The sequence below is a fragment of the Cottoperca gobio genome, unplaced genomic scaffold (genome assembly GCF_900634415.1).
Source record: "Cottoperca gobio unplaced genomic scaffold, fCotGob3.1 fCotGob3_355arrow_ctg1, whole genome shotgun sequence".
Lineage (NCBI taxonomy): Eukaryota > Metazoa > Chordata > Actinopteri > Perciformes > Bovichtidae > Cottoperca > Cottoperca gobio.
The window spans coordinates 1-17,187 of NW_021166954.1; the positions used below are offsets into that span (position 1 = coordinate 1).

The 17,187-nt window shown below is 48.7% G+C and overlaps 1 protein-coding gene across 1 annotated transcript; it reads right to left on the reverse strand.

Moving 5' to 3' along the window:
• Positions 1-9,401: 9,401 nt before the first annotated feature.
• On the reverse strand, positions 9,402-17,187 carry adhfe1 (alcohol dehydrogenase iron containing 1; the record flags this gene model as incomplete). The annotated part of the gene is made up of 8 exons (XM_029427676.1): positions 17,171-17,187; positions 16,884-17,080; positions 16,424-16,501; positions 15,889-15,994; positions 11,583-11,735; positions 10,335-10,433; positions 10,035-10,113; positions 9,402-9,498 (listed from the first exon to the last, which is right to left on the reverse strand). Coding segments are annotated over exons 1-8 (826 nt in total), but the record flags the coding sequence as incomplete, so codon positions are not given.

Consider the following 17,187-nt stretch of genomic DNA (forward strand, 5'->3'; position numbering starts at 1 on the left):
GGATGTTACAGAGGAGTCTCCTCCAGCTGGATGTTACAGAGGAGTCTCCTGCTGGTGTTACAGAGGAGTCTCCTCCTTCTGGATGTTACAGAGGAGTCTCCTCTCCAGCTGGATGTTACAGAGGAGTCTATCCAGCTGGATGTTACAGAGGAGTCTCCTAATGGAGGTTACAGAGGAGTCTCCTCCTCCAGCTGGATGTTACAGAGGAGTCTCCTGCTGGATGTTACAGAGGAGTCTCCTCCTGCTGGATGTTACAGAGGAGTCTCCTCCTGCTGGATGTCCATAGAGGACTCCTCCTGCTGGATGTAACAGAGGAGTCTCCTCCTGATGGATGTTACAGAGGAGTCTCCTCCTGCTGGATGTTACAGAGGAGTTCCTGTGCTGGATGTTACAGAGGAGTCTCCTCCTACTGGATGCTACAGATGTTACAGAGGAGTCTCCCTGCTGCTGGAGTTACAGAAGAGTCTCCTCCTGCTGGATGTTACAGAGGAGTCTCCTCCTGCTGGATGTTTACAGAGGAGTCTCCTCCTGCTGATGTTACAGAGGAGTCTTCCTGCTGCTGGATGTTACAGAGGAGTCTCCTCCTGCTGGATGTTACAGAGGAGTCTCCTCCTGCTGGATGTTACAGAGAGTCTCCTCCTACTGGATGTTACAGATGTTTACAGAGGAGTCTCCTGCTGCTGGATGTTACAGAGGAGTCTCCTCTGCTGGAGGTTACAGAGGAGTCTCCTCCTGCTGGAGGTTACAGAGGAGTCTCCTGCTGCTGAAGTTACAGAGGAGTCTCCTCCTGCTGGAGGTTACAGAGGAGTCTCTCCTGCTGGATGTTACAGAGGAGTCTCCTCCTGCTGGATGTTACAGAGGAGTCCTCCTGCTGCTGGATGTTACAGAGGAGTCTCCTGCTGTTGGATGTTACAGAGGAGTCTCCTGCTGCTGGATGTTACAGAGGGTCTCCTCCTGCTGGATGTTACAGAGGAGTCACCTGCTGGATGTTACAGAGGAGTTACAGAGAGTCTCCTCTGCTGGATGTTACAGAGGAGTCACCTGCTGGATGTTACAGAGGAGTCTCCTGCTGCTGGATGTTACAGAGGAGTCTCCTCCTGCTGGATGTTACAGAGGAGTCTCCTGCTGCTGGGATTGTTACAGAGGAGTCTCCTGCTGTGGATGTTACAGAGGAGTCTCCTGCTGCTGGATGTTACAGAGGAGTCTCCTCTTGCTGGATGTTACAGAGGATCTCCTCTGCTGGATGTTACAGAGGAGTCACTCTGCTGGATGGTTACAGAGGAGTCTCCTCTTGCTGGATGTTGACAGAGGAGTCTCCTCCTGCTGGATGTTACAGAGGAGTCACCTGCTGGAGGTAACAGAGGAGTCTCCTCCTGCTGGATGTTACAGAGGAGTATCCTACTGCTGGATGTTACAGAGGAGTCTCCTAATGGATGTTACAGAGGAGTCTCCTCCTCCAGCTGGATGTTACAGAGAGTCTCCTGCTGGATGTTACAGAGGAGTCCTCCTCCCTCCAGCTGGATGTTACAGAGGAGTCTCCTGCTGGATGTTACAGAGGAGTCTCCTCCTGCTGGATGTTACAGAGGATTCTCCTCCTCCAGCTGGATGTTACAGAGGAGTCTCCTCCAGCTGGATGTTACAGAGGAGTCTCCTAATGGATGTTACAGAGGAGTCTCCTCCTCCAGCTGGATGTTACAGAGGAGTCTCCTGCTGTGGATGTTACAGAGGAGTCTCCTCCTGCTGGAGGTAACAGAGGAGTCTCCTCCTGCTGGATGTTACAGAGGAGTATCCTACTGCTGGATGTTACAGAGGAGTCTCCTAATGGATGTTACAGAGGAGTCTCCTCCTCCAGCTGGATGTTACAGAGGAGTCTCCTGCTGGATGTTACAGAGGAGTCTCCTCCTCCACTGGATGTTACAGAGGAGTCTCCTGCTGGATGTTACAGAGGAGTCTCCTCCTTCTGGATGTTACAGAGGAGTCTCCTCCTCCAGCTGGATGTTACAGAGGAGTCTCCTCCAGCTGGATGTTACAGAGGAGTCTCCTAATGGATGTTACAGAGGAGTCTCCTCCTCCAGCTGGATGTTACAGAGGAGTCTCCTGCTGGATGTTACAGAGGAGTCTCCTCCTGCTGGATGTTACAGAGGAGTCTCCTCCTGCTGGATGTCATAGAGGAGTCTCCTCCTGCTGGATGTAACAGAGGAGTCTCCTCCTGATGGATGTTACAGAGGAGTCTCCTCCTGCTGGATGTTACAGAGGAGTCTCCTGCTGCTGGATGTTACAGAGGAGTCTCCTCCTACTGGATGTTACAGATGTTACAGGAGGAGTCTCCTGCTGCTGGATGTTACAGAAGAGTCTCCTCCTGCTGGATGTTACAGAGGAGTCTCCTCCTGCTGGATGTTACAGAGGAGTCTCCTCCTGCTGGATGTACAGAGGAGTCTCCTGCTGCTGGATGTTACAGAGGAGTCTCCTCCTGCTGGATGTTACAGAGGAGTCCCTCCGCTGGATGTTACAGAGGAGTCTCCTCCTACTGGATGTTACAGATGTTACAGAGGAGTCTCCTGCTGCTGGATGTTACAGAGGAGTCTCCTCCTGCTGGAGGTTACAGAGGAGTCTCCTCCTGCTGGAGGTTACAGAGGAGTCTCCTGCTGCTGAAGGTTACAGAGGAGTCTCCTCCTGCTGGAGGTTACAGAGGAGTCTCCTCCTGCTGGATGTTACAGAGGAGTCTCCTCCTGCTGGATGTTACAGAGGAGTCTCCTGCTGCTGGATGTTACAGAGGAGTCTCCTGCTGTTGGATGTTACAGAGGAGTCTCCTGCTGCTGGATGTTACAGAGGAGTCTCCTCCTGCTGGATGTTACAGAGGAGTCACCTGCTGGATGTTACAGAGGAGTCTCCTCCTGCTGGATGTTACAGAGGAGTCACCTGCTGGAGGTTAAAGAGGAGTCTCCTGCTGCTGGATGTTACAGAGGAGTCTCCTCCTGCTGGATGTTACAGAGGAGTCTCCTGCTGCTGGATGTTACAGAGGAGTCTCCTGCTGTTGGATGTTACAGAGGAGTCTCCTGCTGCTGGATGTTACAGAGGAGTCTCCTCTTGCTGGATGTTACAGAGGAGTCTCCTCCTGCTGGATGTTACAGAGGAGTCACCTGCTGGATGTTACAGAGGAGTCTCCTCCTGCTGGATGTTACAGAGGAGTCACCTGCTGGAGGTTAAAGAGGAGTCTCCTGCTGCTGGATGTTACAGAGGAGTCTCCTCCTGCTGGATGTTACAGAGGAGTCTCCTCCTGCTGGATGTTACAGAGGAGTCTCCTCCTGCTGGAGGTTACAGAGGAGTCTCCTGCTGCTGGATGTTACAGAGGAGTCTCCTGCTGCTGAAGGTTACAGAGGAGTCTCCTCCTGCTGGATGTTACAGAGGAGTCTCCTCCTGCTGGACGTTACAGAGGAGTCTCCTCCTGCTGGAGGTTACAGAGGAGTCTCCTGCTGCTGGATGTTACAGAGGAGTCTCCTCCTGGTGGATGTTACAGAGGAGTCACCCTGCTGGATGTTACAGAGGAGTCTCCTCCTGCTGGATGTTACAGAGGAGTCACCTGCTGGAGGTTAAAGAGGAGTCACCTGCTGCTGGATGTTACAGAGGAGTCTCCTCCTGCTGGATGTTACAGAGGAGTCTCCTGCTGGATGTTACAGAGGAGTCTCCTGCTGCTGGAGGTTACAGAGGAGTCTCCTCCTGCTGGAGGGTAACAGAGGAGTCTCCTCCTGCTGGATGTTACAGAGGAGTATCCTACTGCTGGATGTTACAGAGGAGTCTCCTAATGGATGTTACAGAGGAGTCTCCTCCTCCAGCTGGATGTTACAGAGGAGTCTCCTGCTGGATGTTACAGAGGAGTCTCCTCCTCCAGCTGGATGTTACAGAGGAGTCTCCTGCTGGATGTTACAGAGGAGTCTCCTCCTGCTGGATGTTACAGAGGAGTCTCCTCCTCCAGCTGGATGTTACAGAGGAGTCTCCTCCAGCTGGATGTTACAGAGGAGTCTCCTAATGGATGTTACAGAGGAGTCTCCTCCTCCAGCTGGATGTTACAGAGGAGTCTCCTGCTGGATGTTACAGAGGAGTCTCCTCCTGCTGGAGGTAACAGAGGAGTCTCCTCCTGCTGGATGTTACAGAGGAGTATCCTACTGCTGGATGTTACAGAGGAGTCTCCTAATGGATGTTACAGAGGAGTCTCCTCCTCCAGCTGGATGTTACAGAGGAGTCTCCTGCTGGATGTTACAGAGAAGTCTCCTCCTCCAGCTGGATGTTACAGAGGAGTCTCCTGCTGGATGTTACAGAGGAGTCTCCTCCTTCTGGATGTTACAGAGGAGTCTCCTCCTCCAGCTGGATGTTACAGAGGAGTCTCCTCCAGCTGGATGTTACAGAGGAGTCTCCTAATGGATGTTACAGAGGAGTCTCCTCCTCCAGCTGGATGTTACAGAGGAGTCTCCTGCTGGATGTTACAGAGGAGTCTCCTCCTGCTGGATGTTACAGAGAGTCTCCTCCTGCTGGATGTCATAGAGGAGTCTCCTCCTGCTGGATGTACAGAGGAGTCTCCTCCTGATGGATGTTACAGAGGAGTCTCCTCCTGCTGGATGTTACAGAGGAGTCTCCTGCTGCTGGATGTTACAGAGGAGTCTCCTCCTACTGGATGTTACAGATGTTACAGAGGAGTCTCCTGCTGCTGGATGTTACAGAAGAGTCTCCTCCTGCTGGATGTTACAGAGGAGTCTCCTCCTGCTGGATGTTACAGAGGAGTCTCCTCCTGCTGGATGTTACAGAGGAGTCTCCTGCTGCTGGATGTTACAGAGGAGTCTCCTCCTGCTGGATGTTACAGAGGAGTCTCCTCCTGCTGGATGTTACAGAGGAGTCTCCTCCTACTGGATGTTACAGATGTTACAGAGGAGTCTCCTGCTGCTGGATGTTACAGAGGAGTCTCCTCCTGCTGGAGGTTACAGAGGAGTCTCCTCCTGCTGGAGGTTACAGAGGAGTCTCCTGCTGCTGAAGGTTACAGAGGAGTCTCCTCCTGCTGGAGGTTACAGAGGAGTCTCCTCCTGCTGGATGTTACAGAGGAGTCTCCTCCTGCTGGATGTTACAGAGGAGTCTCCTGCTGCTGGATGTTACAGAGGAGTCTCCTGCTGTTGGATGTTACAGAGGAGTCTCCTGCTGCTGGATGTTACAGAGGAGTCTCCTCCTGCTGGATGTTACAGAGGAGTCACCTGCTGGATGTTACAGAGGAGTCTCCTCCTGCTGGATGTTACAGAGGAGTCACCTGCTGGAGGTTAAAGAGGAGTCTCCTGCTGCTGGATGTTACAGAGGAGTCTCCTCCTGCTGGATGTTACAGAGGAGTCTCCTCCTGCTGGATGTTACAGAGGAGTCTCCTCCTGCTGGAGGTTACAGAGGAGTCTCCTGCTGCTGGATGTTACAGAGGAGTCTCCTGCTGCTGAAGGTTACAGAGGAGTCTCCTCCTGCTGGATGTTACAGAGGAGTCTCCTCCTGCTGGACGTTACAGAGGAGTCTCCTCCTGCTGGAGGTTACAGAGGAGTCTCCTGCTGCTGGATGTTACAGAGGAGTCTCCTCCTGGTGGATGTTACAGAGGAGTCACCTGCTGGATGTTACAGAGGAGTCTCCTCCTGCTGGATGTTACAGAGGAGTCACCTGCTGGAGGTTAAAGAGGAGTCTCCTGCTGCTGGATGTTACAGAGGAGTCTCCTCCTGCTGGATGTTACAGAGGAGTCTCCTGCTGGATGTTACAGAGGAGTCTCCTGCTGCTGGAGGTTACAGAGGAGTCTCCTCCTGCTGGAGGTAACAGAGGAGTCTCCTCCTGCTGGATGTTACAGAGGAGTATCCTACTGCTGGATGTTGCAGAGGAGTCTCCTCCTGCTGGATGTCATAGAGGAGTCTCCTCCTGCTGTATGTAACAGAGGAGTCTCCTCCAGCTGGATGTTACAGAGGAGTCTCCTGCTGCTGGATGTTACAGAGGAGTCTCCTCCAGCTGGAGGTTACAGAGGAGTCTCCTCCTGCTGGAGGTTACAGAGGAGTCTCCTGCTGCTGGATGTTACAGAGGAGTCTCCTCCTGGTGGATGTTACAGAGGAGTCACCTGCTGGATGTTACAGATGAGTCTCCTCCTGCTGGATGTTACAGAGGAGTCACCTGCTGGAGGTTAAAGAGGAGTCTCCTGCTGCTGGATGTTACAGAGGAGTCTCCTCCTGCTGGATGTTACAGAGGAGTCTCCTGCTGGATGTTACAGAGGAGTCTCCTGCTGCTGGAGGTTACAGAGGAGTCTCCTCCTGCTGGAGGTAACAGAGGAGTCTCCTCCTGCTGGATGTTACAGAGGAGTATCCTACTGCTGGATGTTACAGAGGAGTCTCCTGCTGCTGGATGTTACAGAGGAGTCTCCTCCAGCTGGATGTTATAGAGGAGTCTCCTGCTGCTGGATGTTACAGAGGAGTCTCCTCCTCCAGCTGGATGTTACAGAGGAGTCTCCTGTTGGATGTTACAGAGGAGTCTCCTCCTCCAGCTGGATGTTACAGAGGAGTCTCCTGCTGGATGTTACAGAGGAGTCTCCTCCTCCAGCTGGATGTTACAGAGGAGTCTCCTCCAGCTGGATGTTACAGAGGAGTCTCCTAATGGATGTTACAGAGGAGTCTCCTCCTCCAGCTGGATGTTACAGAGGAGTCTCCTGCTGGATGTTACAGAGGAGTCTCCTCCTCCAGCTGGATGTTACAGAGGAGTCTCCTGCTGCTGGAGGTTACAGAGGAGTCTCCTCCTGCTGGAGGTAACAGAGGAGTCTCCTCCTGCTGGATGTTACAGAGGAGTATCCTACTGCTGGATGTTGCAGAGGAGTCTCCTCCTGCTGGATGTCATAGAGGAGTCTCCTCCTGCTGTATGTAACAGAGGAGTCTCCTCCAGCTGGATGTTACAGAGGAGTCTCCTGCTGCTGGATGTTACAGAGGAGTCTCCTCCAGCTGGAGGTTACAGAGGAGTCTCCTCCTGCTGGAGGTTACAGAGGAGTCTCCTGCTGCTGGATGTTACAGAGGAGTCTCCTCCTGGTGGATGTTACAGAGGAGTCACCTGCTGGATGTTACAGATGAGTCTCCTCCTGCTGGATGTTACAGAGGAGTCACCTGCTGGAGGTTAAAGAGGAGTCTCCTGCTGCTGGATGTTACAGAGGAGTCTCCTCCTGCTGGATGTTACAGAGGAGTCTCCTGCTGGATGTTACAGAGGAGTCTCCTGCTGCTGGAGGTTACAGAGGAGTCTCCTCCTGCTGGAGGTAACAGAGGAGTCTCCTCCTGCTGGATGTTACAGAGGAGTCTCCTGCTGCTGGATGTTACAGAGGAGTCTCCTCCAGCTGGATGTTATAGAGGAGTCTCCTGCTGCTGGATGTTACAGAGAAGTCTCCTCCTCCAGCTGGATGTTACAGAGGAGTCTCCTGTTGGATGTTACAGAGGAGTCTCCTGCTGGATGTTACAGAGGAGTCTCCTCCTCCAGCTGTATGTTACAGAGGAGTCTCCTCCAGCTGGATGTTACAGAGGAGTCTCCTAATGGATGTTACAGAGGAGTCTCCTCCTCCAGCTGGATGTTACAGAGGAGTCTCCTGCTGGATGTTACAGACGAGTCTCCTCCTCCAGCTGGATGTTACAGAGGAGTCTCCTGCTGGATGTTACAGAGGAGTCTCCTCCTGCTGGATGTTACAGAGGAGTCTCCTCCTCCAGCTGGATGTTACAGAGGAGTCTCCTCCAGCTGGATGTTACAGAGGAGTCTCCTGCTGCTGGATGTTACAGAGGAGTCTCCTCCAGCTGGAGGTTACAGAGGAGTCTCCTCCTGCTGGAGGTTACAGAGGAGTCTCCTGCTGCTGGATGTTACAGAGGAGTCTCCTCCTGGTGGATGTTACAGAGGAGTCACCTGCTGGATGTTACAGATGAGTCTCCTCCTGCTGGATGTTACAGAGGAGTCACCTGCTGGAGGTTAAAGAGGAGTCTCCTGCTGCTGGATGTTACAGAGGAGTCTCCTCCTGCTGGATGTTACAGAGGAGTCTCCTGCTGGATGTTACAGAGGAGTCTCCTGCTGCTGGAGGTTACAGAGGAGTCTCCTCCTGCTGGAGGTAACAGAGGAGTCTCCTCCTGCTGGATGTTACAGAGGAGTATCCTACTGCTGGATGTTACAGAGGAGTCTCCTGCTGCTGGATGTTACAGAGGAGTCTCCTCCTCCAGCTGGATGTTACAGAGGAGTCTCCTGTTGGATGTTACAGAGGAGTCTCCTCCTCCAGCTGGATGTTACAGAGGAGTCTCCTGCTGGATGTTACAGAGGAGTCTCCTCCTCCAGCTGTATGTTACAGAGGAGTCTCCTCCAGCTGGATGTTACAGAGGAGTCTCCTAATGGATGTTACAGAGGAGTCTCCTCCTCCAGCTGGATGTTACAGAGGAGTCTCCTGCTGGATGTTACAGAGGAGTCTCCTCCTCCAGCTGGATGTTACAGAGGAGTCTCCTGCTGGATGTTACAGAGGAGTCTCCTCCTGCTGGATGTTACAGAGGAGTCTCCTCCTCCAGCTGGATGTTACAGAGGAGTCTCCTCCAGCTGGATGTTACAGAGGAGTCTCCTAATGGATGTTACAGAGGAGTCTCCTCCTCCAGCTGGATGTTACAGAGTAGTCTCCTGCTGGATGTTACAGAGGAGTCTCCTTCTGCTGGATGTTACAGAGGAGTCTCCTCCTGCTGGATGTCATAGAGGAGTCTCCTCCTGCTGGATGTAACAGAGGAGTCTCCTGCTGCTCCTGCTGGATGTCCAGCTGGATGTTACAGAGGAGTCTCCTCCTGCTGAATGTTACAGAGGAGTCTCCTCCAGCTGGATGTTACAGAGAAGTCTCCTGCTGCTCCTGCTGGATGTCCAGCTGGATGTTACAGAGGAGTCTCCTCCTGCTGGATGTCCAGCTGGATGTTACAGAGGAGTCTCTTCCTGCTGGATGTTACAGAGGAGTCTCCTCCAGCTGGATGTTACAGAGGATTCTCCTCCTGCTCCTGCTGGATGTCCAGCTGGATGTTACAGAGGAGTCTCCTCCTGCTGGATGTCCAGCTGGATGTTACAGAGGAGTCTCCTGCTGGATGATACAGAGGAGTCTCCTCCTGCTGGATGTTACAGAGGAGTCTCCTCCTGCTGGATGTTACAGAGGAGTCTCCTCCTGCTGGATGTCCAGCTGGATGTTACAGAGGAGTCTCCTCCTGCTGGATATTACAGAGGAGTCTCCTCCTGCTGGATGTTACAGAGACTGCAGCTTTAAGACGCTTCAGCTTTGGCTTCACGTTCAGACCTGGAGGGTTCTGCTTGGTGGACACTTGCCCTCATCAGGTACAGTAGGGTGAACAATTGAAAAGTTAAAAAGGTACCGAGGATCTCTGCAGCCTCTAGGTGACGCTCCGGACACATCGGGGCTGTGAAGTTGAAGACGGCCGGAGACGTGAGGACCACTGAGAGGCCGTGAGGCTGAGGACACACACGAGTTAAAATTTTTAATGAACGACATTAATGCTTTCTGCTTCTGTCAGAATCATTAATGCCTGAGTGAGCTTGGCACCTTATTTATCATTTACTTCTTGACATTTTTTAGCACACTCAACCCCCTGCACTGTACTTCGTCTACTCTTCGTTTGTCGTCTGTCTGTTCATGTGTTGTGCATGCAGTGACGTTTTTACACAAATTAAAGATAAAAATAAGTTGGTTTTTTTTTCATTTACTTTTGAATTCTGTAAACAGACAGCAATCTGTAAAACACACAGAAGATAGTTAAAAACGACAAAAACACAGTGATGATTAAATCTGCAGTAGTTCCTCAGGGAACCTGTTTGGGTCCTCTGTGGTTCTCCAGTTTAACATTTCACTCTTAAACTTCTCTTCACTGGTTTGAAAGAAATATGGACTTGTTGAACATTTGGATTTCAGGGACTTCCTGAGTGAAATCTTTTGATGACACGTTTTTAAAATTATAACTTTTAATGTTCGGTGTAATCCCATCACTCACCACCAGAGCGTGATCCACACTGTAACCCTTCGCTGAATGAGTCTTCACGTTACCAGCGATCGGATACGACATCCCATGGCTGCAGAGAAAAGGTTTCTGTTTAGTCTTCGCTATGAAAATTGTGTTATTTTTCCTTAAATTACATTAATTTAGCGACTAATAAAGATGTAATTTAGGTGCCTCTACAGGTTATAATACACTGAAAGCATTTTGAATGGATTATCTGCACATTAAGCTTTTTGCCACTTGAAAATGAACAACTAACATGCAAATCCAGGAGTTCACTCCAAAGTTTCTCACCACAGATGAACTCCGGCGTTTCCGAAGCCGATGCCGGCAAACACGCTGGCCAGGTGCATGCTGGACCGAGCCTCCAGATCCTCGGGGTCCCGCACCGCTCTGTAAACAAACAAACAATCAAACTCTCCATCAGTCAAACAGACGTTAAGAAGAATCCTTTTCATGATCATGATCAGATTTCTGTTTAATAATATTAACCTCTTACAGGGGGGGACTTTACCCGAAAATACCTACAAACATACCCAAAGTATATTATAAGCTGCTCTTCAACAATTTGCACCAGCTGCAGGATTTTGGTGTCAATCAAAAGATAACTCTCTTATTGTTCTTGCAAAACAGTGAAGAATCACTCCAAGTGCTTCTTTCACTGAGTAATAGTGGTCTGAATATACTGAATCTGAAGAAAATACACTCTGCGAGTCCCCGGGAGACTGGGCTGCTGCTGGCTCTGTCTGTAAACAAAAGAAGACGGCTTGCACTTCTTTATCAAGTTGACACTGATTGGCTCTTGAAGGTTGTCGATAAGGCATGGAAGCTCCGATTGGCTCAAATGAAGTGTCAATCGAAAGGTCAGAGTTCGGCATCCAGTTAGCAAATATCAAAATAGCGCTAATAGCTTGCTATGTGCCGTTTTTAGCGTGTATCATCGCGAAAATAAAGATGGATATATTTTTTACTGGAAACGATATATTGAACCTCTACATTGACACAGGAGTGTTTCTTTTTGGATTATTACTGATTACAAGATTATGATGAGACTTCAGAGGTGAGTTGGCTCAAAGTTATGGGTTTGATTGTGTGAGATGCCTTCTGTACCTGCTGTTGTGATTGTGATCTCAAAACCGTTTAGATCACCGGTTAAGAGGTTAACTACAAAGTTGTTGCATACCAGAAAATGTTATTTACAGGTGATTCTGACTGATTTCACGTTATCTTTTATACATTTTTCTTTAAATTTTAGTAAATCTTTTGATTTATATAAAATAAAAATAAATTGATTTTACTTGAGAATACTGAGGATCTTTTTTGTTATTGTTTTTTTTTTTTACATTTGAAGTAATTTTCAACAACTTGTGGGATCTGGATAAATTTCATAAATCTAAAAACTGTTAAATCCTTCCAACAACCTCAGATGGCTAAAACACAAACAAATGTAATAAAGTTTTAAAACCATGAAAACTGCAGCTCTGCATCTGAGTAGGAGTTCCTCAGGGATCATGTTCGGGTCCTCTGTGGTTCTTTATTTACCGTTTCATGTATTTGGCGACCACATTGAGGGCGTGGAGGGACCAGACGTCACTGATGGGGTTGCTGCCCTGGTAGGCGGGCCGGTTGATGGGGTTGGGGGGGCAGGGGCTCCGCTGGTTGTAGGGCAGAGCGGTGTATGACTCCAGAGCATGACTGACAAAATAAAACACAGATTATCATGTTATTATATCACTTCATATAATAATAATAATAATAATAATAATAATAATAATAATAATAATAATAATAATAATAATAATATTATTATTATTATTATTATTATTATTATTATTATTATAATATCATCCTTTCTATTGTAGGTTTATTCACACCATGAAAATAACGACTAACTAGCAACAACTCACTGCTATCAGGCGCATGGTTAAACCCCCATACTCTACAGCATAAAAAACTAAAGAAAATAAAACCACACTAATTAAAATATAATACATATAAATAATGAAATAAAACACACATTTAATAATAATAATAATAATAATAATACATTAGACTTGTATAGCGCATTTCTAGAAACTCAAAGACGCTTCACAGAGTGAGCGACACAAAGATAAATATATAAACTAACAAACGAAAAGAAAAAGTGAGGATGAGCAGAAGAGGTCAGAGGTTGATGGTCGTGTTGAACAGGTGAGTCTATGAGGGTTTGAGGTGGAGAGTTCCAGAGGGTGGAGCAGCGATGGAGAAGGCCCTGTCCCCCCCAGGATCTGAGCTTGGTGAGGATGGGGGGGGACAGGAGGTTAGCAGCAGCAGAGCGGAGGCTGCGGGTGGGAGTGTGTCTGTGGAGGAGGTCAGTCAGGTAGGAGGGGGCAGGTTATGGAGGATTTGTAGGTCATGAGGAGGATCTTGTACTGGATTCTCTGGAGGATGGGGAGCCAGTGGAGCTTGTAGAGGACGGGGGTGATGTGGTCACGGGTCCGGGAGGGGGTGAGAGTTCTGGATGTGTTCGAGTTTATTGATGAGTTTTGCGGGTGAGTCATAGAGGAGGCTGTTACAGGAGTCCAGACAGGAGGTGACGAAGGCATGGATGAGGGTTTCTGCAGCTGTGGAGGAGAGGGATGGACGGAGACGGGCAATGTTTTTAAGATGGAAGAAGGCCGTCTGGTGAGATGTTGAGTGTATTTGTCAAATGAGAGGGTTTGATCAAAGATGATGCCAAGATTCCGGATGTGAGGGGAGGTGGAGACTGAGGAACCGTCGATGGTGATGTTGTGGGTGGATTTGGTAAGTATTTTTGGTCCAATGATGATGATTTCGGAATTTTCAGTTTAGCTTTAGGAAATTGATTTGTAGCCAGGATTTTATTTCCGTGATGCAGTTTGTCAGGATACAGTGAGGAGCGGTGGAGATGAGGAGCTGGATATCATCGGCAAATCAGTAGAATTTGAGACCATGACTGCGGATTATGTGACCAAGGGGGAACAGGTACAGGATGAAGAGGAGGGGGTTTTGAGGTGATTTTGAGGAGTGCAGTTTCAGTCCTGTGGTTGGAATGTTTCGTACAGGTTATTGGTAGAGAGGTGATGTTTCAGTTGAGAGGCTACAGCGCGTTCCAAAACTTTGGACAGAAAGGGTAGGTTGCAGATTGGTCGGAAGTTATTTGGTGTGTCAGGGTTGAGTCCAGATTTTTTCAGGATTGGGGTGACCGCGGCGATTGGGATGGTGGGACGGTGCCGGTAGACAGGGAGGAGTTTATTGTTGTAGTGATAAGTGGAGAGAGAGCAGGAGGGCAGGAGGGGATGGGGTCCAGAGTGCAGGTGGCAGTTTTCATTCCTGTGAGGAGTTCAGAGAGGTCAGTAGGGGAGACTGGGGAGAACTGAGACAGGGGCTGGCAGGATAAGGAGGGACAGGTGGTTTGAGGGGGAGCAGGTGGTGGATAAGCTGTTGTAGATGTCGTCTACTTTGCTTCGGAAGAATGAGAGGAAAGGGGTACAGTTGTCGACTGTGAATGACTGGGAGGTGGTGTCCAGGGGGCTGAGGAGTTTGTTTATTGTGGAGAAGAGTGTTTTAGCCAGAGAGTATTTGAGAGTAATAGGTGGAGCAGGTGCGGGAGAGGACGTCTTTGTACAGCTGAAGGTGGTCTTTGTAGGCTTGGGAGTGAATTGTGAGACCTGTTTTGTTGCGGAGTCTTTCAAATTGGCAAGCACGGGTTTTCATCAGGCGGAGTTCGGGGGTAAACCAGGGAGCAGAGTGGGTGAAATAAATTGTTTTGGTTTTTATAGGTGCAAGCTGGTCGAAGAAGGAGGAGAGAGTGAGGTTGTAGTAGTCTGTGAGGTCAGGGGGGCTGCGCAGGTCGCCGAAGAGAGAGGTGGACATATTTTCGGAGAGGAAGGATGAGAGCGAGGTAGGTGAAACAGAGTTTAGCTTACGGAAGTTGATTATGCGTTTTTGCCTTGGTGCTGGGGTGGGAATGTTGACGGTCATGGTGATGGCTAAGTGGTCGGAGAGGGTGGGGTCGGAGCCGGATAGATGATGTAGGTTTAGTCCAGTAGAGCAGACAAGGTCCAGAATGAGACCACGGTTATGGGTGGGAAAGTTGACGTGTTGAGCGAGATTAAAGCAGTTGAGCATTTCAGTTAAGTCAGCGGTTAATGTGGAGTCAGTGGAATCCATGTGGATGTTGAAATCACAGAGGATTGAGGGGGACAGAGAACAGAGCTGGGTCAGAAAGTCGGAGAAGTCAGAGAGGAATAATGGGTGTGGTTTGGGAGGGCGGTAGACAACCGCCATGACTAACTGTGTGTGACCAGAGAGTTTGAAAGCCAGGTGTTCAAATGAAGGAGCAGATGAGATGGAGATGAGGCTGGTCTTGATGCCCTGTCAGTGTATTATGGCAATTCCACCACCTCGGCCCTCCGAGCGTGGTTTATTGATGTAGGAGTATCCATTGGGAGTAGTGAAGTTGAGTGAGAGATAGTCCAGAGGTTGTTGCCAGGTTTCAGTCAGACAGAGAAAGTCCAGCTTATTGTCCAGAATGAAGTCGTTCAGAATGTGGCTTTTGTTGTTGAGGGACCGAGTACTGAACAGAGTGAGCTTCATGTTGCTTTGCATGGTGTGGATGGACTCATTGCAAACAGGGCTTGTGTTGTTGTGATGACGTAAACGACGGGTGGGAGTGCGCTCAGCTGACCAGAGCGCGGGGATGGAGTGACCTGTCTGGGAGTAAACAAACTTGCGGCCGGAGCCTCGGTGGATGTATCTGGGCCGTCATAGAAGTCCGTGGTTTTTGATGACAGAGATGCATGGTGGAGTGGAGTGGTTGTTGAGTTGGAGGAGCCTCGCGGCGGAGTACCTCAGTGCCATGCCAGGCAGGAGCGAAGGAGCGCAGAGCCCGGAGAAGTTAGCCGGCAGCTGACCAAAGCGTCAGGCACTGCAGGCTAGTCCACAGCGTGGCGTGTGAGAAGGAACGAGGAATGGAGATGAGCAGCCTGAGGTTTAATAGAGAACTGAAGACATGCAGGCAGAGCAGGTAGCCGGGCAACTGCGAGCGTTAGCAGCTAGTGAGTGACCTGCAGCTTGATGACTGCAGTGGTGGCTAGCAGGGAGATAGCTGGCTGCCCAGGTGTTTCAGGTGTCAACAGGTAGGACAACACAGAAACTTTCACATGGCGAACAGAGATCCAGACAGCGGTGGGTAGAACCCAAACAGTGAAATAGAGCTTTACCAGACTGGTCGGTCAAAAAGCTGCTAAGAATACTTTACTTTTTGAAATGTACATTTGTAATGGCGGGAGGGGGGGGTAGATGGGTAATTGTTTAAATGTTTTAAGCTACTGGATGCCTGAATTTCCCTCGGGATAAATAAAGTATCTATCTATCAATCAATCAATAATCTTGCATTTATCCAGACGGAGAAGCGGCGAGCAAACAACGCCAGCGTCCACTCCAATGTGATCAATTAAATATAAAGTACTTTTTAAATACAAATCTGATTAATAAAGTAACTAATATGTTAAGAAATTCAGAACACATTTATACTTTCTGTGAAATTAATCTCTAGACTTAGTGGCTATTCATGGAGACAGTTCACTGCGTCTCCGTCTGTCTCATCATTAACTCGTCGTTCTGAGACTGTTGGTGGAAGTTCCTCTGATGGGAAAATAGGGTCAGAGGTCACGGATGCATTTCATCGGTTGTCCAACACGCCCTCGTTGATTTCCCCACCACCATCATAAATGTCGTCCAATTCGCTGTCTAGATCTCCCACAATGCAACTCGTGCTCAACGCTCAAACAGGAGAATGGTGATATTGTGAAGTATTTTTGTGATCTACTAATTTGTTATATACCAGAGGACGTCGAAGCCGCTGTTGGCGGCGACTCTCTCGGGCATGCTCAGTGTGTGCGTCGGGTCCACGATGCCCAGAGTTGGTCTGATGGCTCTGCTGGCGATACCTGAACACAGACAACCAATCACAGCTCAGACTGTCACTTTGATGAGACTTTAACCCTCGTGCCTCACTTTAAAATAGTTGATATAGAGTCCTTATAAAGGTCGAAATAAAATTATTTTCCACTTTCGTATAGTTTGAGCAGGAAACTATGGAAACAGAAGGTATTTGCCCCAAACAGTAAAAAGTTCAATTCTGATCCAGATGTGAAGCTGAGACCAGAGAAAGCAAGATGTTGGATACACACTTTATTACAGGACGTACTCTTAATAGATGTGTGATATCTGCATTAACAGCTGTATGTACAATATGATCGAAACATTAACAATGAAATGGTCACAGTGAGGCACGAGGTTTATAGACGTCAGCAATGTCTTCAAAGTCTTCAAAGTCTTTTCTTTACTTCTGATGAAAATTAAAGTCTAATTTTTACCCGTTTTGGCTTTCAGAGGCTCATAGTCAAAGATGGCGACTCCGGTGGTCTCGCTGCCGGTGCCTGCAGTCGTAGGAACTGACGTGCAAATACAGACGAGAGAAAAACAAACATATTAATGAAGCTTTACTGTCGGGGAACCTTGAACAGAAGATTACAGATTAGACAAGAAAAGATGGAGAAGCCAGCGTCACTGCTACACACCTGTCTGTAAAAACTACCATTATGTTTGATAATAATATTTAATAACATTAATTTATAAAACATTTTAAATATTGTTCAACCTCCACATTTATTTAACAGCTGTGTTTCATAAACTGTTTATATTCAATTCATAATAATTAAATATGGCAACAAAAAAATTAAACCCTGTTGCCTAAACAATCAGCTGTCAATCATCCTGGCCCCGCCTCCTCTCCTCAGCTAACCGTCCTATCAGCTTCCACCTCAACGTGGTTACCTGCGATGAGCGGCTTCAGCGCTCCGGTGATCGGCTTCCCTTTCCCGATTGGAGCGTTGACGAAGTCCAGGAAGTCGGCGTCAGGGTGACATGCGTACAGGTTGGCTGCTTTGCAGGTGTCAATCACGGAGCCGCCGCCCACCGCAACGAACACGTCGAACGAGTAGTTTTTAGCAAACGTGATGGCGTCTTTAAAACTAAACACACAAACTTTTTATTAAACGTCTTCTAGATTAAATATTATTTACACAACTAATGTTAATCTTTAATATTCAGCTTGTTATTACATCACATTACAAGTCAT